Source organism: Phyllostomus hastatus, unplaced genomic scaffold (assembly GCF_019186645.2).
Source record: "Phyllostomus hastatus isolate PE091 unplaced genomic scaffold, TTU_PhHast_1.1 phas_scaffold_182, whole genome shotgun sequence".
Lineage (NCBI taxonomy): Eukaryota > Metazoa > Chordata > Mammalia > Chiroptera > Phyllostomidae > Phyllostomus > Phyllostomus hastatus.
In genome coordinates this window covers 20,268,226-20,294,096 of record NW_025334013.1, presented here as the reverse complement: position 1 = coordinate 20,294,096, position 25,871 = coordinate 20,268,226, and the positions used below count along the sequence as shown (strand labels likewise).

The 25,871-nt window shown below is 41.2% G+C and overlaps 1 protein-coding gene across 2 annotated transcripts in view; it reads right to left on the bottom strand.

Annotated features, from left to right (window-relative positions):
• Positions 1 to 19,812, bottom strand: part of KHDRBS1 (KH RNA binding domain containing, signal transduction associated 1) — a 35,303-nt gene extending 15,491 nt beyond the window's left edge. The window contains exons 1-5 of one of the 2 annotated variants that reach the window (XR_006787998.1): positions 19,143 to 19,812; positions 8,356 to 8,480; positions 6,675 to 6,791; positions 4,106 to 4,252; positions 486 to 619 (exon numbers count right to left, since the gene is read on the bottom strand). Coding sequence is in view for 1 of the 2 variants with exons in the window: in XM_045859578.1 (XP_045715534.1) it covers positions 486 to 619; positions 4,106 to 4,252; positions 6,675 to 6,791; positions 8,356 to 8,480; positions 19,143 to 19,524 (905 nt within the window). In the remaining variant the exon portion in view is untranslated. The remainder of the gene's footprint in view (positions 1 to 485; positions 620 to 4,105; positions 4,253 to 6,674; positions 6,792 to 8,355; positions 8,481 to 19,142) is intronic. The other variant, XM_045859578.1, reaches the window with a different exon arrangement.
• Positions 19,813 to 25,871: the final 6,059 nt, after the last annotated feature.

Sequence of the window (25,871 nt, the reverse complement as noted above, 5' to 3'; positions counted from 1 at the left end):
TCCAAAACATACCATCTAAAAAAGTTTTTTTAAATAGAGCTTTTTATAAAAAGGCTATATTCATGGTTAGATTTATTTACAAATTCTGGAGTTAGCTAGACCTCATGATGTCTTAAAAGGATGATTATTAAAACATAGAAGAATGTATGGGTAGATAAGAGACCTATAGTGGAAAATTCCCCAGGTCCCACAGTGGACTCCCTTAAGAAACCTTAACACTCCATAAAAAAACAGTGACAAAAGGTAAAATTCTCAAGTTGGAGATCATTTTAAAAAAATGCTAGAACTGTTCAAAATTAAAAGACCCCAAGTTTCAGCAGGACTTCTGCACTTGACTGCAGCCAAAATGCCCCAAAACTAGAATTCTACTCAGTGCAGGATATAAATTCTGATACTCTAAGCTGGAGATAAGAGCACCACTAAGAGAGAGATGGTACTAGCAGTCAAATTTACATCTTGTTTCTGGTAGTCTACATTATTTTTACCTGGGAACAGGTGGAGGAGGAGGGGCAGCTCCCCGTCCTCTCACTGGCACCCCCCGTCCTCGAGAGGGCTCCGGTACTCCATTCAAGTAGGAGAGCTCTAGAAATTGCTCCTGGCAGATATCATCCATCATGTCCTGCAAATGAAAGATAATGAGAAGGAATGTTGCACCATCTCTACCTTTTGCTGGGAAGTCATCTAGCCCACATGAGCCTTGAATACTAAGAACAGATTTGAAAGCCCAGATGAAGTCTCAGAGGTCATTCATTCTCTCAAGTCAAACGGTGCACTACCTGTCACATCTTTGAGGCAAGTACCTCATCTTCATTAAAATGTCATAGCTCTTCATGATGTCGCCCTGCCTAGCTCTCCAGATCATCACTTCCATCCTCCCTTCAAGTATAACCTCCTTTCAAGCCATGCCGAACAACTTGTAGTTCAGAACCTGCCATAGTCGTACACATCTATTCTTGCAAATAGTTTCCTCTTCCTAGAATAATAAAAGCCACTACCATCAATTAAGCTGTGTGCGCTGGGCATTATATAATAAGCTTTATATAGATTTTTCAGTTTAAATGTTCAAAATAACCCTGAAGTAAGTAGGCAGATCTTTTTTTTAACAGTTGGGAAAACAGATTCAGGGAGTATAAAGAAACCAGCCTAAGGACATAGTGCTAGTAAGTGGCAGACTCTAGATGTGAATTCAGAATCTAGGCTTCGAATCATTAGACTTATAATGCCCCCCCTCCCTTTTTTGGTCTACCTGAAGGACTCTAACCCACTCTTGTAAGGCAATCTAAAATACTACCTTTCGAAAAACTTTCACATGATGTCATTCCCAGCCCCACAGCATCATGTTAATTTTCTCTACCCAAGCACTTACCATATCATTTTAGAATTATTTGTCTTTCTCACTAGACTATGAGCTGCCAGGAGCCATTTTTGTAACTGCAGACCCAAGGCACCTACCAGATATTTAACATGTGTTTGTGATGAACAAAGCTCAGAAAAGTGAAATAATAATTTGTCCAAGCCCTGGCTAGTGTGGCTCAGTGGACTGAGTGCAGGCCCACACACCAAAGGGTTGCTAGTTCTATTCCCAGTCAGGGCACATGCCTGGGTTGCAGGCCATATCCCCAGTAGGGGGTGGGTGTGTGAGAGGCAACCACACATTGCTGTTTCTCTTCCTCTCTTTCTCCCTCCCTTCCCTCTATAAATAAATCTTTTTTTAAATGTTATGAGGTAACATAGTTTTTTTTTGTTTTTAAGATTTTATTTATTTATTTTTAGAGAGGGAAGGGAGGGAGATAGAAAGAGAGAGAGAAACATTAATATGCGGCTGCTGGGGGTCATGACCTGCAACCCAGGCATGTACCCTGACTGGGAATCGAACCTGCGACACTTTGGCTCACAGCCCGTGCTCAATCCACTGAGCTACGCCAGCCAGGGCTTAAATAAATAAATCTTAAAAAAATAATTTGTCCAACACGATACAGCTCCCAGTCCAATGCTCTTCCTACTGTACCAGGAAGTTTCTCTGATTATAGTTAATGGTTCTAAGGGGAAATGAACAACTCTGGTCATGGATGCAGAAATAGGCTTATTCTTTTCTTCACAAGAGGGAAGAATTGAGTCAAGTGTCATCTGCAAATCTTTTCACATTATTTCCTGATGAGAGCCATTCAGCCTTTTTGTCTTTTTTTAATTATTGATTTTTTTAGACAGAGAGGAAGTGTGTGTGTGGGGGGACATCGATTTGTTGTTCCACTTAGTTATCCATTTGTTGGTTGATTCTTCTATGTGCCCTGACTGGGAATTGAATCCACACCCTTGGCATATCGGGATGATGCTCTAAGCAACTGAACTACCTAGCTAGGGCCAGAAGCCATTCAGTCTTAATACTTTTTAAGTTTTTATACAAAACTTAATACTTAAAATGCCTTTTTATACATTCTACTTGGATACAACTTCAAGAATAGAAAATTCTTGTCTCCATAGAAATGTCCCTTCATAACTCTTCACCTTCTCCTACTTTACACATTACTGCTGCTTGAGACTCATACTGGAGAATCAAGTGACCAATGACAGCCAATTTGCTTAGAGTCTCCCAACCGCCCCATCAACACCAAGGAAACCCAAATCTCCCTGAAAGGCATCTTTTTTTTGAAAGTCCACTTATATAGAAGCCTTATAAATCAATTCCTCTTGAGGAAAAAGCTGAGATTAATGATAAAGAAAAGATGGGCATTCCCCTGTCATCCTTCAGAAACTGGATGGCTCAGGATGTTTCAATGTAACACCTCAAAAAGAATTTCCTTAAGGGAAAATTTCCCAGCTATGGATTTTTCTGCAGCATATTTAAAATTGGCTGTTTCATGTTCAATAGTGTAATGAAAACAAGGCACTTGGAAGCAAAGCAGCTGCTGAGACATTTGCGACAGGGTTGGAATCCCTGGGGCTCAGCATTATAGGTACATATTGCTTATAAATTTTTGCTCTACCAATTCTCACAATCTCCAATATCACATTTAGTTCCAACTCCCTCATTTTACATACTCAAGAAAACCAAGAATTGTAGCTCATTTCCTCTTAGTTTCAGTAATGAAAATATGATGCTTACTCAGTTCTAGTTGAATAGTATTCCAAATACTTTCTAAGGTTCCAGATTCAACCTTGGTTATTAAATATTCAATAGTAGCATGTTAATGCTAACAACTACCAACCCTTGCTAAAAGGCAAAAAATTATTGAAAGAATAGACCTTCTGACCAGGCGGTAACAAGCAAGACAGATAACAACCTTGCCTATTCTAACTCGTCCTGGGCCTCAGTTACATTCTCAAAAGATCTGTACACCAGCCCTGGCTACACAGCTCAGATGGAGCATCATCCCAATAAGCCAAGATTGTGGGTTTGATCCCTGGTCAGGGCACATACAAGAAGCAACCAACGAATGCATAACTAAGTGGAACAACAAATAGACGTTTCTCTCCCTCCCTCCCTCTCTCTAAAATCAGTAAATAAAAATTTAAAAAAGAAAAAAGGAATGCACACCAATCTATTTCATACCACCAATAGTCAAGCCTGTAATAATCATGTGTCTTTCAAGTCAAACTCTGCTTGAACAAACTCCTCCAGGCAAAAAAGCCCTGAATGCACCCAGGTCAAATTTAATCCATTAAGATTAGATACTAGAAACTTCTTGCTGTTATTCTCTAGACTCTCTAGAACATAAACCCTTGGGCACAAGGGGTTTATGACCATCTTAGTTACATTCCTATCAAAACCTCCTGGTTTCACACTAATACCAAAATACTTAGCTCAGCGAAGATCCTGTTAAATCTTTGTTAACCAGGTATTAGAATGCCAGACACATTGTGGGTTTAAGATACTGATATGTAACTAAAACCATATTAGACAAAGATGGGTAGAGTGGCCTTGGGGCAGGGTGCTTTGAAAACTTGGAACAAGTGACAGACCACCTCATGAAAAGAAACATTAAGTGCATGATTTGGTATGCAATTTCAGGTTACAAAGCAACACTGGTTAAGAACCCCTGCCTTAGCAACAGCACAAGATCCAGTTCCCTCTTGCTCAAAAGATACAAGATATGAATTTCCTTACTGGTACTAGAAACTTCTTGACTTCCTCCATAGCATGGGCCATAAGAGCATAGGCCTCACATGGGGGTCCAAAGACTTCAATGAAGACATGCAGATCCATATTCAAATGGGCATATTTGGGATCTCCACCTTTGCGCAGCTCTTCCTCCTATAGAAAAATAAAAACATCAAATCATACCAGTTAGGGAGTTAATGACACTTTTACCCCAAGGCCAAAGGGACAGCAAGAAATAACTGTAACATTTAAGGAACACAGTAAAGCATAAGAAATAAAACAAGCTCTGGAGAACAGTAATTTACATAATCTGCTATACCTCCAACTGGTCTGCTGCTGCTAAAAGTTAGCTCCTGTGTTGAATTCCTGCAGTAGTCAGTGGAGCTCTTATTAGAGTTCCACAACTCCATCTCCACTCAGATAACAGCTGTTTGCCAATTATTCATTTTTTTTTTTTACTAACTTTTAGAGAGGGAAAGGGAGAAAGAAAGCAAGAGAGAGAAACATCAGTTGGTTGTCTCTCATATGCACCCCTGACGAGGGACCAAACCCACAGCCTATGCATGTGGCCTGCCCAGGTTTAACAAACCGGCAGCAACCTTTCGCTTTGTGGGATGACGCCCAACCAACTAAGCAACATGGGTCAGGCTGGGCTGTTTGCCAATCATTGATTCACTGCCAAGCATTTACTTTTATTTAGTTTTATTTTTTTCCTTAATTGTTTTCTGCTGCTGAATCCACTCCTAGAACTACAATTGCATACATGCTAGATTGCATGATAATGTTGCACAGGCAACTAAGACTCTGTTCATTGTCTTTCAGTCTTTTTATCTTCATATTTTGGCTTGAAAAGTCCTACCTTTAGGTTCTCTGATTTCTACTCCCTCCTAGTTTTTTTCTTTCAGGCTTATATTATCTTATGCTCATCAAGTGAAATCTGCATTTAAGCTATTACATTTTCATTTTCTGTAATTCCATCTCTCTAATTGTTTTTCCTCTACACCCTTGAACAAATTTATTATATTTATAATAACTATTTTAGAATCTTTTCTGCAAATCCCAAAATTGCTATCATTTCCAGGTCTTTTTCTATCAACTGATTTTCCTCCTTTGTCATGTCTCACATTTGATAATTTTCATGTTTAGTAATTTTTTTGACAAATAAAAGTGAAAATAAAAAGCAGAGTAAAATAAATTTTAATTAATTTTATTCCCATCCCTTCACCCTTTCCCTTTGGCATCAGCTTCTTCCCTATATGAGTATTTCTATTTTGTCTATTCATTTACTTTGTGTTTTTAGAGTCCACATATAAATGAGATCATATAGTAGCTGTCTCTGACTTATTTTACTTAGGATAATATGCTCTAGGTCCATCCATGTTGTTGAAAATGGCAAATTTCATTCTTTTTTATTGCTGAATAATATCTCAGTGTGTGCAAGTGCATCCTCCCATTGCACATCTTTTTTACCCCTTTATCTATTGATGAACATCTAGGTCGCTTCCTTATCTTGGCTATAACTAGCAATGTTGCAATGAACATAGGGGTGCATATATCTTTTCAAATTAGTGTTTTTGTTTTCTTCAGATAAATACCCAGAAATTATTGTATCATGTGGCAGCTCTGTTTTTAATTTTTTGAGGAATTTCCACACTGTTCAGCAATCTTTGAGTCATTCATTCACTGCCAAGCATTTGCTTTTAAATCTCAGGCAGAGCTATTAATTACCAGCCCTACTTATCTGCTTACATGGCCTGGGAAGTTCTAGAGGAAAGAAATCAGGATAGAGAGAAGAAAACCTCATGTAAATCTCATTAGCTAGAAAAACACACTTTAGCCCTAACTGTATTCTTCTAGTGAGAACTGGGAGTAGATAAAGAGGGTATGAGAAAACAATGTTCATCAATTAGGCTACATAAAAGGAGGCCCGAAAGAGAAAGTTTTAAGGCTGTAGCAGGTATGTCTCATTTAAAACCTGACTCTAGAAGGCTAAGACTATTCTGTTTTGGTGGGAAGTTTCTCAGTACTTACGAAGAGTACAACACATATGGGGCTATGGCATGAAAAATTTTAAATAAGCATCAGGTTCTGCTGTCAGGATTACTCATGCCTTCTTTCAGCAGGCCTCACATTCCAGCTGGCTATAAAACAAACCAGACAACTAATCCTCACACTTACCTGCACTTACAACATTACTGCTCTCACTTTTCCATGTTACTGGAAAGGGAACGTGCAATTCACATTTTAGTGTTTTCAGTCTGGGTGAGTTTTAGTACAGCTCCCCTTCCAAGTTTTTACAGATAAGCTTCCTAATGCCCTAGTTGCCACTGCTGTTTCCATTACTAATGCAGTCATAAGTCAGAAAGAAAATAATCACCAGGGTGCACACAAACTCTTTCAGGGTTTCCAAGCAAGTAAACCAACTTGGTCTATAATCTCTTACATCCACTACATATTTAAAGGAGTCACATTCTGTACACATACAAGTGCTAGCTTCGTAAGACATCCACCCGTACTGGATCCTGAACTACAAGAAGGCATTAGGGTGTCTTCTTGCTTCACTATGTGAGCTTACCTTGGCTTTGTCTCTCATTGACCCCTTTCCCAACACAGAGATCTTTGCACCAGTCTCTTCTTGCAGTCTTTTGATAGTATTCCCTTGTGGTCCAAGGATCTTCCCCACAAAATTGAACTGACAGGAAATAAAAACAGATTTCTAAATATAAACTCCTATAAAACATTCCCGTATCTACTGTCTCATTTGATCTTCAACCCTGTAAAATAGGTAGAGTTCCATTCCTGTTTCTTTGGAGGATATACTGAGGTTGTACTGACAAAGTGACTAGCCTAAGGTTATGAAAGTAGCAGTTCCTAGGCTTCATTTTGGAATTCCCGATGTAATCTGATGCTCTTTCCACATCACACTACAACTCCTAGTACTTTAACATATACATAGACATTTTTAAGAAGTCACCTCAGAACAGACATATGGCATCCTTTTTTAAATAATTTTTTTTTTTTTGGTAAACCGAATATAATGAATTGCTTTCCCGGAAAAAAAGGAAAAAGGAGAAGAGGAAGAGAAAGCGTGTATTTAAAAGCGAAACTTTGAGCCCTAGCTGGTGTGGCTCAGTGGGCTGAACGCTGGCCTTCAAACTGAAAGGTGGTGGGTTTGATTACCTGTGAGGGCACAGGCCTGGGTTGTCAGCCAAGTCCCTGGCTGGGGGCATGCATCCATGTTTCTCTTGAACATTGATTTTTCTCTCCCTCTCTTCCTCCCCCCACCCTCTCTAAAAATAAATAGCAGTGGCTGGCGTAGCTCTGTGGATTGAGCTCGGGCTGCGAACCAAAGAATCGCAGGTTCGATTCCCAGTCAGGGCACATGCCTGGGTTGCAGGCCACGGCCCCCAGCAACCGCACATTGATGTTTCTCTCTCTCTCCCTTTCTCCTTCCCTTCCCTCTCTATAAATTCATACATACATACATACATACTCTTAAAAAAGGATGCCTTAAAAATAATAAAATTTAAAGTTTTTAAAAATTATTTTTCAAAAATTATTTTATTGTTGTTCAATTACAGTTGTCTGCATTCCCCCCCCCCGCCCAGCCAAACCCACCTCCCTCCCTTACTTCCACTCTCTCCCTTGGTTTTGTCCATGTGTCCTTTACAGTGGTTCCTGAAAACTCCTTCCCCCATTGTGCCCTTGGCTATTCCTCCCTCTGGCTATTGTTAGATTGTTCTTAATTTCAGTGTCTCTGGTTATATTTTGTTTGCTTTTTTTCTTTTGTTGATTATGTTCCAGTTAAAGGTGAGAACATATGATATTTGTCCCCACTGCCTGGCATTTAAAAATAAAATATTTTTTAAAAAGAGTTTAAAACTGAGTAAGAAATAAAATTAACTCCATCTCATCAAGGATTTATGTTATAATTTCCTTTATCTAGATTTCATGTCAATCTTTTGACAGAATAGCTCTTTAGGGTTTAGTTTTTTACTTTGAGCTTAGAGCTGGCACAAACATTTGAGGATAAAACTCTGTTTGATAAATAAAAAAGATGATTACATTTCTTTCTTGGGTATAGCTATGCAATTAGTTATGGACTTACTTGTTTCAACTGCCAGAAACAAGTACATAAGCATGGAAAAGAAGCTTCACAGGCTTCCGTTTCCGATGCATCATGATCTCTTAAGTCATTATCATAACCCATAACTCACACATACAAAGACAGAGAAGTGATGGACATTTTGCCTTACCTTGGGATACTGCTTGACAGGTATCAGTACCCGCTCCTTCAGCTTCATGTTCTTATGAGAAAATAAGTCCAAGTAATTTTCCTCATCATCCTTTTTTGAGAGCCCCTTCTGAATCTTCTCAATTTCTGAATAAATGAAACAATTTAATTAAGTTTTGTTCTGGCGAATAAAGGCAAATTTCCAAGTCTGCATAAAGCAAAAATACGAAGTACCATGTAATGACACCAAATGGTTCAGATGAATGTGCTAATTTCAGATAGTCACTAAAAGCACCAATGCTAAATGAAGTTGACTAGGAAACCCAAAGCCTGCTTCTAGTAAGAGCAGCTTGCTCTTTCACCCCACCCCCATGTGAATGTCTCTACATCAGAAACATTCAAATGTTTCTTAGAATAAATGAATTTAACAAAACTAATAGACAGAGATGGGGGAAGGGGATAAATGAACTAAAAAAATTTAAAACCTGCATTAAGAAAAAGTACAAAGTTATAGCTTAATGAAGAAATAAGTCAATAATTTATTTTTAAAATTTTATTTATTTTTTAGAGAGAGGGCAAGGGAGGGAGAAAGAAAGGGAGAGAAACATTGATTGGTTGCCTCTCACATGCCCCCAAACAGAAACCTGGCCCTCAACCCAGACATGTGCCCTGACTGGGAACTGAACCAGTAACCTTTTGATTCTTAGGCCGGCGCTCAACCCACTAAACCACACCACACGGGACAAAATAAATAAATAATTTAAACATACAACAGAGCCCTTTGCTGGATGGTTCAGTTGGTTGGAGCTCATCCTGTACACTGAAGGGCTGCAGGCGTGTAGTGGAGGCAACCAATCAATATTTCTCTCTCCCTTCCTCTCTAAAATCAGTAAATATCCTCAGGTGATTAAAATAATAACAACAATAATAAAACATACAATGGAGAGTCCCATTAAAATTCCACTGTGACAGTAGCATTTAAAAAAATTTTTTAAGTTCTTGATTTGAGAGAAAGAGCGGTAGAGAAACAGATTTGTTGCTCCACTTAGCATTCGTTGGTTGATTCTTGTATGTGCCCTGGCTCGGGGTGGAACCCGCAACCTTGGTGTGTCAGGATGATGCTCTAACCAACTGAGCTACCCAGCCAGGGCAACAATAGCACTTTGGATAGTAGCAGTCCTTAAGAGTCTGAAAGACCTGGTCTTTGCCACTCACTAGTTGTGTGAGCTTGAAAAAGGCATTTAATTGCTCTGATTTTTAGTTTCCTCATGTATAAAAAATGAAGGCGATATCTACTTCATGAGGTTGCTATAAAAACAGAATAAAATAACATACATACACATGTTAATTAAAGCCCATTCCTTGTGAAGTGTCTATAGTAGCTAGCCCAAATTCAATGTCCTAAAGGGAAAAAATGCATCAATGTACTTTAATTCACAGACTAAAATAGTTTTATCAGATAGAACACCTTAGCATTCAAAAATATTTATTGTTAGGGAATTTCATCTATCCATCCACTTGTTAGAAGTGTCTGAGTGCTTTCTAAAAAGAGGCAGAAGAAAGAAGAGATACAGGTATAATCGATTATTAATCACTATGTGAGACTTTCTAAGAGCCAGACACCTATCCTAAGTGTAGGTGACACACCATAACAAGTCAGATATGGTCCCTATCTTCACTATGTTTATGCACTGAAGTCCCTAGTCAATGAAGTCAGCAATGAAGTATAGCTAACTGCTATGATAGGAATACTAACAGAGATGGGGGCAAAGTGTGTAGATAACGAACAGCAACTAAAAGGTTTTATGGTCCACTGAGAACAGTCAATAAATTGATATTCCTAAAATCAGTGGAACATTCTAAGTGACACAGAGTGTTCTCGTATTACATTCCCACAGTGTTTCTATCTTCTATAATTTTAAGGCAAGGGGGATCTCGAACTTCAGTATGCATCAGAATCACCTGGAGATCTTATACGCTGGATTGCTGGGTCCAAACCCCAGTCTCGTGTTCGTGTTAGGAATTTGCAATTCTAACAAATGACCAGGTAATGTTGATATTGCTGGTCTAGGGACCACACTTTGAAAATCACTGGTTTAGGATAAAAATATACTACTTCAAAGACATTCTGCAAATGTATAATTTTAAGTTGTTAAAAATGTTTAGACTAAGTCCAGCTATAAAGTACACAGACGAAGGAAAGTTACTTTGACCTAAGAGTTCGGAATTTCAAACAGAAAGCTTCCCATTTATTAAAAAGCCTAATTTCAGATGTTATAGTACACAGTGAGCTAAGTGACCTACTTCTGCCTGAGAGTACACACACCTCCCCTTGCTTTATAACAAAACTGCTAATCATATTCTAAGCATTCTTAACTAAACATTTACTCCTGTAAGAACTGTAACTGGCAGTGCTTTTCATATGCTTATGTTTCATTGCTTGGGATAGAGAACAAATCTGACTTTATAATTAACAGGCTAAATGCTTCACTGAACATCTATTTGTTTGCTGTTTTTTGCTAGTGGTATATCCTAACCTCTCCATCCTTTCCCACCTACTGCTAATATTAACTTTTTGTAGTTACTAGTTTTAAGCCTCCCATCTCTGAATACATCTTTTCTTGAGTTTTCAGGCTGGAAAAGTGGGTACTCAGTTCTCAAAAGTTCTAATGCCACATTTTTAATATAAAAACATCACTGAGGAGCTTCTAAAAACATGGAAAAAATTACATACTTCATTTTATCTCTGTCCTTCAGTGTTTCTTAATTGCTATTGTTTAGTTAGGGCCTTAAGCTGTATTTTATACCACTTTGCAGAAGCTTTACTTGATTGCTGCAAGATAAGATTCAAAGTCTATTAATCAGTTGTACTCTATCGGAAGCAGGAGTACAAAACTGAACCTAGTAGCTTTGTTTATATGCACTGTAAAATGACTTGTGAATTTAGGGCTTTTCTATAACATGCATCCTTCTATATTTTGAATTAGTCAGATCTTAATCAGAATTGCTCTGTCCAATTTCTCTCATAATTTTTAAAAGAATAATAAAGCATTTTTAGAGAACAGAAAAGAACAATGATTTAAATAAAACTGAGAACTGAAAAGAAAAGAATCAGAGGTCAGCCTGGAAAGCAAAAGACAAAGGGGCAACTTGAGCCTTCAAGAAGGGTCATCTTCCATGTTTGGAAGGCAAAGGACTGAACACTTACTCAATGCTTACTTTGTATAAAATATAATACAAACATTACCTCACTTATCCTAAAAAACAAACAAAAAAACAAATAAACAACAAAAAAACTCAGTTAAGTAGATGGCACAATACCCATTTTCAAATCGATGAAACTGAAACAGAGAAATTGGTAATTCACAGAAGCTAATAAAGTACCAAAAATAAGAATTAAAACCCAGTTTTTTTTTTAAACTCCAAAACTCATGCTTTTATTATTACCTCTCAATGGCAGGTATGTGTGGGGGGGGGGGGGCTTTCTTTAAACAAAAAATGCTTATTTTGTATAATTTGGGAAGTAACAGTTTATAATCTCAAATATTGTCATGCAACTAAAGGCAATAAAAGAGCTCTGCAGGTGCCTCAGATGTTCAGTTTAGTTGCCTTATCTTTTTTTTTTCAATTCTGTATCTCTCCTTAGCCTCATTTCTCTGGCAAAGCTAGGAGTAGGATGTAATGGGGGGTGGGGGGTTCAAGGAGAAGCTTCCTAAAAGTGGCTTACCCTCAGGCAGAAGTTCTTTCTAGACTACCCTTTTGAAACTAACTCCTTTAAATGATCTGTGCCTCTGGAGACCTTAATTGTCCCAAGAGCCAAAGAAAAGCTAAGGTGTAAACAACAGAGAGGTGACCCATCTGTTTCCTTGCCAGACACTTTCAATAAACACATCCAATGTCTTCTATGTGTCAGGAATTTTGTATTGTTTCATTTTGTCTTTTTAACCAGGATTATCCCCATTTAACAACTGGACAAGCATGGGCTCAGAAGTTACGTAACTTGTCCACAATCACAAAACTCGTGACAGAGCAGGTACTTAAACCCATGTCACTCCTTATATCAGTCAGAGCAAATTCAACTATCTTGTGGGATTTCCTTTATTCTTTTCCTATAACTTAATCTTTTCATTTTTGGTAGCTCCTAAGATGAGTATTTTTATAAGTATGTTTCAAATGAAAGAGCAGAGTTTTGAAGCTAGACATAACTGCGTTTGATTCCCATCTCTGCTACAAGCTTGGTAAGTGACCTTCTTAGTCTTCCCTTCTTACTTTTAAAGAGGATTATGGCATATCGCCCATGGCCTCCCAGATCTCTTATGGCACAATTTATAGGTTAGGGTTATTTTTCTAAAAAAAATTTTCAAGGTAATTGTCAATTTATGTGCAGTCATAACATATGAAATCTCATACAGTATCATAATCAGGAAATTAACATTAATACTATCTATTGACTTTATTCAGTTTTCCATGCCACTTTTTTACCAGTTTTATGTGCACTGATTTGGCTGTGGCTTTAGTTCTATGCAATTTAATCAGATTCATGTAACCACCACCACCGTCAAGGTACAGTACAGTTCCATAATAAGGATTCCCCAAGCTACACTTTCATAGCCACAGTCCCCTCCTTATACTTCTTCCTTACCACTGGCAACCACTAATCTGTTCTCCATCTTACCATCTTTTCAAGAATGTTAAATTAGTAGAATTACAGAATATGTAACCTTTTGTTATTGTTTTTCACTCAGCATAATTATCTTGATACACACAAAGTCCCGCATTCATCAACAGTTCATTTCTTTTTATTGCTGGGTAGTATTCCATGGTATGGCAGTATCATGGTTTAACTATTCATGTATTGGAGACATGTGGTTTGTTTTCAATTTTTGCCCATTGTGAATAAAGCTGCTATGAACATTCACGTACAAGTATTATATGAACCTAAGTTTTAACTGCTCTGGAATAAATGCCCAAGTACAATTGGTGGGTGGTACACGTTTAATTTTGTAAAAAACTGCTTTATCAGATATATACGAGGTCTGTCCGGAAATTACCAAGCCCATGTACTATGAAAAATAAGAGACATTTACTAAAGGAGATACAAGAAACATTGTACTTAGGACAATGATGCCTCAGTCCTCTTCAAAGTACCTTGGGACCTTACACAGTTCTCCCAGTCACCATCAGCTACCCTGTCTTATTTTCCTGCATCTTATCAATGGTCTGAAATCTCTTCCCTTTCAAGGGTAATTTTAGTTTTTGGAAAAGCCAGAAGTCTTGGAGCACCAAGTCTGGACTGTAGGGGGTCTGAGTCACCTGGGTGATTTGAGGTTTCGCCAAAAAACTGTATAAGATGTGATGCATGAGTGGGCTGCTGTTTCGATGAAGCTGCCAATAACCAGTTGCCCATAGCCGTGCCTTCTGAATCATCCAAATAGTTTCTGCGGAGGAATGTTCAAGCTTAACAGAAAATTTGATGCAGATTCGTTGCTCTACTCAGCCATTTTGAATCCAACGGCTACACAGTACACATGCTCACTCAATGGAGTCTACCACCCCCACTGACTAGTATGGTGAAGTCATCAAGTGTGTATTCCAGTCCACTCTCCTTGGCTGCCAGGTTGCATCAACATCGTGCAAACCATTCCCATTTTATTAAAAATGGTTGGACTTTCTTTTTTGGGACAGGTGTTGTATACTAACAACGTTTTGCTTAATCTTACTAATATATGTTCTAAAAAAATAGTATTGTACTGTATGTAGCCTTATGAGGTTTACTTTTTCACCTACAATGAGATTTCCAAGATTTCTCCACATTGTTGCATGTCGCTGTTCTTTTCATTTTCATTTCTATATAACTACCTCATTTTGAAAATCTCATCCAATCAACAGTGAAACAAGTTGTACCATTCTGTGAAGAAGGTGCATCATTTTATGAATGAAGCATTCACATGCAAATTTCTTTGGGCATATTCTTAGGAATGAAGCTGATAAATTTTAAGGAATTTGAATGTTCAACTTTCAAATAAAATGCCAAACTGTTATCCAAAGTGGTTGTACCAATTCACACTTCCACCAGCAATGTTTCAGTTCCTTCTAATTCACAACCTCCCAAGCCCTTAGTCTTGTTTGACTTAAATTTTTGTCAATGTAGCAGGTTTTCATCATTTTACTGTCTCCGAAATTTTTCTCATTTATCATTGTGTACTCTTTAAAAGTTACTTTATATTCACCATGTCAAGTTGAAAACATAAATTCAGTTAGAATTAGTTTGGAAAATGCAAAAAAATCAACATGTTAATTTAAAAATTCTGTCATCTTGGCCAGGCTGGTGTGGCTCAGTGGATTGATTCCTGGCCTGTGAATCATGGGGTTGCTGGTTCGATTCCAAGTCCGTTCACATGCCTGGGTTGTGGGCTAGGTCCCCGAGGAGCGGGGGGGGATGGGGGGGGCTCACGAGAGGCAACCACGTGTCGATGTTTCTTCTCTCCCTCTCTAGAAATAAATAAATAAAAATTAAGAAAAATAAAATAAAAATTCTGTCACCTTTTAACACTATTTCTTCTTCCCTTCCTCCACACTCCCCTCTTCAGGACATATTTCTCTTTTTATTCAGCTCTTTATCACCTTCAATAAAATTTTAAGTTGGCAACGTGACCACAATATTCCTCATCTGTAATATTAAGGTAAAAATTCTTTCTGCCTCACAGAATGGCCAGGAGAGTGAAATTATGAGTAGCACATCTCATGGCACATGTTAAATGCTCCATAAAGGTTAAATATTATTGTTTGTTATGATTATTCACATACACTTTGAACTGATTTTTATTGCTTATCTCATGACATTTGATACTATTCTAAAGATGAGACCATTTTGCCCTGGCTGGTGTGGTTCAGTGGACTGAGTGCTGGCCTGAGGACCAAGGGGTCGCTGGTTCGATTCCCCATCAGGGCACATCCCTGGGTTGCAGGCCAGGTCCTCTGCTGGGGGCGCACAAGAGGCAGCCACATACTTAAGTTTCTCTCCCTCTCTTTCTCCCTTCCTTCCCCTCTCTCTAAAAACAAATTAAAAAAGTAAAAATGAGACCACTTTGTCAATTCAAATTGGCCAATGCTGGTAGATCAGAAACCTGCTGATTTGTGTATCTTTATCTTGTAAATTAGTCACATCACAGACCACTTTTCTAGGTAAACAATCATGATGTTGTGAAGTGATAACTTCTGCCTTTCTTTCCTAATATTTATACTTATACCTGTAGTTCATCTATAATTTCTTTGCAATTCCACTTTCTGGTTTAAATGGGTCTTCTAGCCCTGTATAATGCAATGGGTACATCTAGATATGTTTCTATAGCATACTGTAAGTGAAACAAAGGAGTTAACTATTTTGAAGTTCCAACAGACTATGTAAGTTCCCTACTGACTGCTTTTGGAAGATAGATTTCTAAGTGTCCTTTCAAGATCTTCTGGGGATTGTTCATCTATTCAAATGTTTACTTATTCCTGAGTTATTTATACTAACTTATATTTACCTAATTGTAGAAAGTAGAAAAATAGTGATACACTTAAAAGTACTGTATGTTTATTATGTAAATATTTAACACAAATGATAAAATAAATTATTTTAGTTTCAGAAAACAAGTATGGGTACAGAGTCCTTGCTCCTGCAAATGCATTTAACTGTCATCACAGGTAAATATCAATTTTGCTAATACATAAGTCTATACTCAAAACCTAAACCTTAGAATTGTGTTGATATTTTTCTATCATGCAATGAATTATCCACCCATCAAATATTTAGTAAGAGGCCACTCTGTGTGACGCTCTTCAAGGAACAGGAGACAGTGGTAAACAAAGCAGACAAAAGATCCCTACAGTGGTGGAGCTGACATTCTAGCTGTGAAGGAGCAGGGGTGATCAACACACACGTAACTACAATATATGATGCATCAGCTGCTGCTAAGTGCAAAATAAAGTAAAAGAACAGGGAGAGCTATGTGAACAGTAAAGAAGAGCAGTCTGGCTCTTGTGGCAACTCTGGAAATGGGCAGAGGTTCCCCCAACTAAGTAAAGGCTACGTGCTGATCTGTGGACTTCCTTTTTCTGTATCTTGCCCTTGTCATCTTAATTGCCCTGTTAGCACTGTGATGCATTCAAATGGGGTTTATAGTATTTTTCCCAAGAGTACAAAATATTTTTTAAGTACAATTTGTTGAAGGTAATATAAGAGAACTAGAGAGGCTTAGGTGTGTGAATGCAGACTCCGACTGACTTCAAATCCTAGCTATGCTGTTTACTAATTTTGTTAACTTGGGCAATTTAATCTCTATATGCACGACTCCCTCATCTGTAAAAGTGAGGATAGTAAGAGTAACTTCCTCATAATATTGTTTTGAAAATTAAATATTTGATGTTACATGCTCAGACTAGTACCTGGCACAATGTTAGCTATATTTTTCTCACACGTAATCAGAGCTTAAACACTACTGTTTTGTCTTCTCAGTCTCATACTTCCTTGTAGCTTCCTTCACTACAATCCTTTTCCCAGATCATTCAAAAGTAACTTAAAGCTGAGTCCAACATATATCAAGATTTATCCATGCTAAGAAATATATTGGGTTGGCCAAAAAGTCCATTTAATTTTTTCCACATTTTTCATTTTCACCAATTACTTTATTGATTTGGATATTTTGAGTATGTCAGCTATCTCTTGTACAGTATATTTATTGTTCTCAATTAATGTCTTGATTTGATCACTATCAATTTTAACTAGTCCACCTGACAGTGGAGCATCGTCCAGCAAATCTCCAGCATGAAACTCCGCAAACCACTTTTAACATGTTCAATCAGTCACAGAACCTTCTCTACACACTGCAAAAACCTTTCATTTCAGTCGCTTTTTTATCTTTCTTGAAATAATAAAGCATATTTTCTTCCATCTTCAATATTAAAATGGCTACACAAAAATTCACCAATGTTGGGTTTTTTTAATGCATGCTGATATGACAGTTGCCACAATACAATCTAACAAAATTGTTTTGAATGAAGTTAAAGATAACTAAGTGCTACTAGAGCCATCTTAAGGGAAAAAACAGAATGAACTTCTTGGCCAACCCAGTATTATCTAATGATTACAGGTCAAAGGGAACTGTGCTTATGCTTTTATACATTATTTAATCCTCACAATTTACCATCCTACTTCGCAGTTGGGGTTACTGAGGTTCAGAATGTTTCCCAAGAGTATGTAACTAAGGATCAGAATTTTGAGCCCAAACCAACCACTTCAAGTCCTAAAGTTTGATATTTTAGTCTCGCAAATTTTACTTGGACTAATTAAAGATTTGAGGAAATAAAAATGAAGACTACCAAGTAAACCTTTACCACTTAGTCTGACATTCATTCCTAAATCCGGATGCACTTGCGTTTAATCCAAACACCTGGTGTTTGCTATATGCAAGACAAATTATGAGAAATATAAAGATAAAAGACATTCCTTACTCTCAAAAAGCTTGCCTGAGGAACACAACAGTAATGCTTCAAACAATCCAATTGCGTTACAGACCACCAAAGCACTGAATTGAAAATGTAAGCACTTTAAATGTTTCTATTCTTGACCGCCGCGTGCTTTATTCTTTTTAAAGACCCCTTACCAGTTAATGATGGGAGATAGAGAACGCCGCAACGAAAATATTTTTATAACGATCTGTCCATTATATCAACCTTGTCAGAATCCAACTACTGAGTGCAGAATTGAAGGCCGAAAATTTTTACTTACTAAAATTTCGGTATCATAAGAAATACTTATTAAAACAATGTTTCAATTAGAAGTGACGGCAAAAGAGAGGGCTTTAGGGAGAAATCAGACCGACTAGGTAATTGGCTAGTACGAAGCAGGAAAGGAGCGCTAGTCTACCGACTACAGAGAACAAAGACTACTATTTCTAATCTATTTCACTACTGAAGCGAAAATTAAAAAAATCAGAAAGACCAAGCCTTTCAGGTACAAGATAGTACAACTTCCTCAATTTCTGTCCATCTCGTTGGAGAATGTCATGCAACCAACCACCGTTTACCGCTCTACCCAATTTCACTGTCTCTAGGGTCATCTTTCTCTTTCTTGAACGATGGTGAACACACTCTGTAAAATAAAGGGGTCCAATTTCCCAACTCTGTAACGATTATTTTATGTGTCAAAGACAGGAATCTGATTTGAAAAACCTTAAGTGTCGATTCCCACAGGTTGCTCCTGCCTCGGAGGAACTTAAGCTCCAGTTACCGCCGAAGTCCGACTCGGCACCAGCGACGCGGCGCGCTGGACAGGGCACTCCAGCCTCACCCCACCTCACCTCCGCCCTCCCTCCCGTAGTCCCTCCCCGCTCAGAATGTCTTCACCTCCCACTCTCTCATTTGAGGCGCCTACCGCTACCAGCAGCCGAAGGAGCTTTCCCTCTAGGGGAAGGGGGAGATAAAGGTTAATTTCTTGAAGACTCAGCCCTCAGAGCGTGGGGCAGCTGCAGGAGGTGGGGGAGGAAGGGTCGGCAAGGGGGCGGGAGCTTCGCACTATCCATCACCATCTTTGAGCTAGGAGATGGCCAAGTCCGCTCCGGGCCTCCACTGCAGCCTAGACATTCTCCTTCGCACCCCGGGCCACGACGGAACTACGAAATCCAAGCTCCCGAAGATGAGGATGAGAGAAGGGGAGTTCACGACTGCCTCGGTCCCCAAGGGGCGGGAAGCGAGAGAAACAAAGCAGCTGCCACCCAGGCTCCCGGGTGGCCGGGCAACCCAGAAGGACCCAGGGGGCCGGCTTACCTGCCGTCAACAGCTGCATGGCGTGAGTGAAGGACGGGTCGAGCGAGTCCTTCTCGGCCATGAGTTCGGGCAGGTACTTGTTCTCCGGCTCCATCTTGACGGAGGCAGTGGCTGAGGGGGGCAGCAGCGGGGTCGGCGCCGGACCGCCCACTGTCGCGTCGGGACCCGTAGCCGAGGGCGGCAGCAGCGGCGGCGGCTGCGTGGCGGGCGAAGCCCGTGCCGCCCCCCGGGACCCTCCTCCGCCTCCCCGGGACCGGTGAGGCAACGGTGGCTGCCGAGACGGCGCCTGACGCACTGAAGGGTGGGCACCTGAGGGGTCCATGGAGCCGCTGCGGCCCGAGGACCGACTCATGCGCGCGGCGGGGTCGTCCCGGCGCTGCATCGGAGAGGATGTGCGATCGACAAATAGAGAAAGCGACGCGGCAGCGGCAGAGGCCCGAGCGGCGGTTGGCGGAGGTGGAAGAGCGAGAGCGACGGCCACCGAAGCCGACCCGAGCGACCCAGCGAAAGAGAGCACCGGAAATGAGGCGGCGCGCGTGCGCAGCCAGTCACCGGCGCCGCCCTTGGGTCTCTCCGCGGAGAACAAAGTCCCTAGTCGTACAACGGCGCCTGCGCACTTCCGTGGAGGCCGAAGAAGTCGCCTCTCTGTTCTCCTCTTCCCTCCGTGCAGAGCAGGCTAGAGCTTTTTGCGCGTGCGCAGATGGCCGCGGGCTTCGTTCGTTTTCTTTTCCACGTGACTCAGCGCTAGCGGGACACGTGTCTCCTCCCACAGTGCGCGGAGGGGGCGGGGGTTGTGGAATGTCTTTGTCTGCGAGCGGGCCCGCGGAGTATGGGGCGGGAGACCTGTTACTCGCGGGGCCACGCCCCCTCCAACGGCCGAGACAGAGTGGGGCTTTGCTGAATGCGGAGGTGGGGGGGGGGGGTTTGGTCCTTGAAGTGTGGAAATACTAGGAGATTGGCGTCGGGGACGCGGAGGTGGAGGGTGCGGGGGAGGGGGTAAGAAGAAAGAAGTGAGGTTGTCTGGGTTGGAAGACTGGACGGTTAGAGACTGCCTGAGCCGGCAGAGCGGAAGAGACAGGGCACTGGGGAGGGGTGAAGAAGGGACCGCTGAAGGAGGGTCTGACGCAGACATGAGGGGTGCAGATGGGGAAGGGAAGCTTGGAGGAAGAAATTGAGGAAGGACGCGACAATGGAAAACTGAAGGCTATTGGATGATTTGAACTAAGATTCTTCCGCCAAAAAAGTGGATTAGAGGCAGGACCTTAATGCATGATGGCTGTAGCGTTAGGGTGACTCCTACTGATGTGAGTGCTAATTCTCCTGCCTCTGTTGGGCTCTTCACAGTGGATTATACTCCAATCTTGCTCAGAGAGACCCTTGCCTCTGCTCTGGAGACCAAGGTGTATAGTGGACAAACTCGCACATTTTCCTCATTCTGGGGTGCTGTTACGCACAAATTCACAAACGCGGTGCCTTCTCTAACCTTTCCTTCCACAGATTTTTGCTTCCCCCATTCAAAGCTTTCCCATCCCTTTTCTTTCTGAATCAGTTTCTCAAAACGCCCCCGCTTTTCAGAAGTATTTCGAAGATTGTCTTCTGAGTGCCTGGAAAGTTGATTTTTGAACCGTAACTTAGGCGCCTTCAACTAGGAAATAATTAAGTTCTGGCCACCTTGTGGGTGAGGGAGAGAAATCACCCACAGAAATTAGAAGAAAATACATGTAACTCCATAATTTATCTCATGTGTATTATACAGATATCTATCCAGTGTCTGGTGTAGTACTTTGAGGTCACAAAAGTAGTTTATAGTGAAGTAGAATAAAAATGTTTTAAATAATTGTAATGAAAAAATGTAATGTGACAAGCGCCAGAAGATAAGCGAATATTAAGTGAAATTGGAGTTCAAAGTACAAGATAGATTTCAGATAGGGGAGAATGAGTTCCAGGCAAAGGAAAGTGTGAATAAATGAGCAGAGGTAAGACTGTCAGAGATGTATTTATGAATGGGAATAATCTAGTTGCAACTGTGAAGTAATAGGTGGGTTGGGACAGCAGATGCAGGAGGGGAAAGGGGGCAAGGAGATTTATAGCTCTCTTCCAATTCATCTCTGCTGCTGGCCTTGAAAATTCTGGTTGGGTGGTGGTGTGACAAATGGCTGAAGTGTCCTTGCTCTGTAATGAGATGCCTAGATGGAAGTACGGTGAGCTGGGCCTAATAAAACTTTGATAAAGAAGTGTCTGAGAAGGAGATGGGTAGTGGTATCGGCGGGTTTCTGGACTAGAATCAACAGTCGTATAGGATGGCTGCCAAGTCTTTATTACTTTCACTGAAGGTTGTTGGGTGAGGGGAGGTTTGAGCCCTCTTTCTGCGGAGACATGCCAGTGGTCGGCAATCCCTGGAGCAGTGGCTGTGCAGCAGCAGAGGCCGCATCTGCTACATGGCGCAGCAACCTTGCACTGTGGAGGGAGGTCGGGGAGGTCGGGGAGGTCGGAGGGGGTGGGGATGGGGAACCCTTCCCTGGAGGTAGGGAAGAGTAATTAATTACTGTCCTGAAAACCTAGAGGTCTGGAGTTCACTTTGGGTTGACCACAGAATGCTGCCTCTGGCTCTCCTGAAGGTATCAAAGGTATGGCCTTGTGAAAACACTGACTTTGGAGAGAGGCGGACAAATTCCAGTACAGCGATGCCTTGTCCGTGCTGTGTGTCATTGGGAAAACCACAACCTGTCTGAGCCTCAGTTTCCTCTTCCATAAAGTGGAGGTAGTAATACCTACGTTACACTATTGTTGTGTACATTAACAAATACCAGTGTAAACCTCCTGACAGGCTTGTAAGCAGAAGTAATAATAATTGTTATGCCATTCAGAGCTGAATAAAAAAGTTTTGGGTGCTCATGTGGTCTGTGAATGTGAAAGACCTTGCTTTCTCATCTCTCTCGATTTCACTGACGCTGGCTAGACTTTGTTTTGGAGCAGTGAGTTTCCATGAAGACTGAGTTTCTTGTACCCTATTTCCTTCCATAACCCAGTCACTATGGTAAAGGAGGCAGGAGTTAGGGCCGAAGCGGACTTGCTCAGCCTCTGCTTCCTCCTCCTAGATAAAATAGGACTCATAACAATAGCTAGTTCAAGGCTGATAGGATTAAAAGAGGAAGTGTCTGTGAAGCATTCAGCACAGGTGCTGGCAATTAGTAGGTGCTTGATAAGTGATAGAGGCCATTGTTATTATTACTATACACAGGTATTGAGTACCTTATTTTAGACTTTCACTTTCAAGTGAGTCCCTAACGTGTAGGCTGGAAAGGATGGAAGTTTGCCTGACCTGTGTGATCACCGCAGATCTGCCTCTCCTGCTTCGCAGCCAGTTCCCAGAAGGGCTCCGGGCCTGGGCAGGAGAGTTTCTCTTGCTAGAGTGCAGTTGTCTGTCCAATCTTAAACACCTACTTGGTGCCAAATATGTGGAAGCTGGAGAAGGACGCAGGGAGACTGAGATTCAACATTTTAAAGTGTTTTTCTTAGATTTTTAATTACAAAAATATATACTTTTAGCTTTAAGAAAAATCCAACGATATTAAAGGCATAAAGTGAAAAGTACAATTTCCCTCCAAACCTTGCCCATTCACTTCGCTGCCATTCTTTAAAGATACTATTTAGTGGTTGCTTGTATAGGTTTCTAGACATTTTAACACATCTATATGCAAGTCCATCCTTTTCGTTTTAAATCCAAACTGTAGCATTCTACACTAACAGTTTTTCACTTATTTTTAAATGAAATATTCTGGTCACCTTTCCTTGTCAGTATGTACAAGTATAAACCTACTTCATTTTTTTTCATGGTCGCAGAGTATTACACTGAACTCTTTTAACCAGTTCACTTTTTTAAAAAAGTGATCTAAAGTGATTTTACTTTTATTTCCTTCATTTTAAGCCAATCATGAAATTTTGCGATGATTCAGGCATGGGGGCAGAAGGAAGGTGATGTTAAGAATCCTCAGGCTGTGGCCTACATGGCCTGAGCAGGTGCAGGCAGGGCAGGCCTCACTGGGGTACCTGGAGGAGCACTGGCTGCCTGGCCAGCAGGCAGGTGATGTTCCAAAAGCATGAGAGCTGGTATGTGATGTCCTCTGTGGCTTCCAGCTTGTGTAGCTCAGTCAGGCCATCAACCGCAGCAGCAAGCGAGTTGGCCGTCAGCTACTTCCATTCGGACCTCCGCGTGAATTCTCCAGCCACACATTTTTAACCTCCTCACTTCTGATAGAAATATAGGTTGATTTTAGCTTTTCAGTATTGCAAACCATACTGCGATGGACATCACCATACAGAACATCTTCGTGCATAATATCAATATATTAATAGGGTAATTCCTAGAAATGGCATAAAAGGCTGCGCCAAGCAGCAGTGTGGGCAGCATCCTCTTCTCCTACCTCCTCAGTCAATTCTGGGCACTATTTTCCCATCTGTTTAGTCTTCATCAATGTGGTAGCTGAAATGGCATGAGATTCAACATGCAGTAAAAGAGTCCATGCCCTCAAGGAGCTTACTGTTTAGTGAAGGAGACAAATACGTAAACTGAGAATTACCATGTAGCAGTGTGAAAGGTGTTATAATAGAGCACTGTACAAATTGTGAGAATGCACAAGAAGAAGTGACTGACCAATTGCTGACATAAATTAGGGAAGTTGGGTCTTCGAGAAGTTGCCAGGTGGTGTGCAGGGATTGAGGGGTGGGGGGCACATTTAAATGTTGGGAGTTCAGCAGAGCTTGGTCCTGTGCCTGTATACCCCCTTCCAGCTCAGGGCTCTGGAATTTATTTATTTTTAAGATTTTATTTTCAGAGAGAGGAGAAGGAAGGACAAAGAGAAGGAGAGAAACATTAATATGTGAGAGAAACATCGATTGGTTGCCTCTTGCTCACTCCCAGCTGGGGACCTGGCCTGCAACCAGGCATGCACCCTGACAGGGAATCGAACCGGCGACATTTTGGTTTGCGGGCAGGTGCTCAATCCACTGAGCCACACCAGCCAGGGAAGGGCTCTGGAATTTAGGTCTCTAGCTCAAACTGCCCAGTTCCAAATCCAGATAACCAAGTGCATCCCTGGTTATCCCCATTTGGGCGTCTCAGAGCCCTTCGAACTCAACATGTACCTAATAGAACCCAATCTACAGCCACTAGCAGTGCTCCTTCAGGGCACAAATGACTTAGTGCAGCTCATGGCTTGGGAGAAGCTTCTTTTTCAGGACCCAGGCCTGTTCCAGCATCTTGAGAGCACCCAGACCAGCAAAACTTAAGGAGACATTCACATTCAAGTCCATTCTCCTTGCTTGCCTCAGTCTAGTCATGGGCTGCTTTTAGTAGTCCCACGGGAGACACCTTTGGTGGTAGTGGTGGGGAGGGATGGAGAAGATCCGAGCAGGGCTGGTGTGCCCCAGTGCTTCGTCCTATAGCCTCATGGGAAAACTCCCCAGTACTGTCCCAAAAATACTGGAAGGGGAATTTGCAGGGGTGATAACAGGAACTTGGGATGATTAGTGTTTATGTGGGTTTTTTGACTCCCCAGGCTGGCAATCCTGCGTGATATTTGGATTATAGTAACTTTTTTTCCCCGTCTGTCCTCCCAACCAGAAGGTGAATGGCTGTAGGAAGGAAACATTTCTGTCTTTGTGTATGCAGAGACTGGAAAGGAGCAGGCATTGTAAATACAACAAAATAATTAAACCCTTATTCTCCCTGTTGTCTTTACCTCTGACCTGTTCCTCGTTCAGTGTCCCCCATTCTGGGAACACTACCCCCAATTCATTGCATAGTTGGAAATCCGGGACTCAACCTTCTCTCCACTGCCTCACCACTCTATCCCTACCACATACAATCCATGACTAAATCCAATTGTTGTTCACTTCATAAATACTGCAAATTCCATCCATATTTCTCTATTTCCACGACCTCTGAGTCCCACCTGAGCTGCAATAATGCCTCACCTGAACCTCTGAATTTCTGCAACCTCTGAACTGGCCCCCTGCTTCTACTCCTGCCTCGACACCCTTCCTCTGTTTTCCACCCAGAAGCCCGCGTAATATTTTCAAAATGCAAATCTGATCATGTCTGTCCTCCTGTCCGTTTCTCCTACATACACATGCACGTGCACACACACACGCACCTTGTTAAACCTTTTCAGTGACTTCCCATTGGCCTTAGGATAAAGACCAGAACCCTTATCGTGTCCGACTGAGCCCTGCCTGCATGGCTAGCCCTGCCTGGCTTTCCTGCCTCATCTTCGTGTCATTCTCCTTAGTTCCTGTCTTGGCAACCCTGGACTTCTTCGGTTCCTCAAACAAGCCAGACTCCTGCCTCCCCCAGCCCACACACTTTCTAGTTCCTTTGCCTAAAACTCCAATCACTGCTCCCCTCTCCCTAACCCGGGCCCCGCCTGCCCCAGTGGCTCTTTTCCTTAGACACTGTAATTCCTACACACCCTTCAGACACAGTATATGTGAAAATGTCTCTTTTTCAGGGGAGCCTTCCCAGATCCCCAAGGCAGGTCAGCTTAGCTCTCCTTGTTATGTGCTCTCATGGCTCATTCTTAACACCTGTCACATTTGACATTTGCTTCTTTGCGTCATTAGTTAAGATGACATGGTTACTAGAGTAGAGAAGGAAATCAGGGGCTCACAGGCCATATGCGGCCTGCATGTATGTTTTAATTGGCCTGGCTAATTAGAAAAATTGAAATA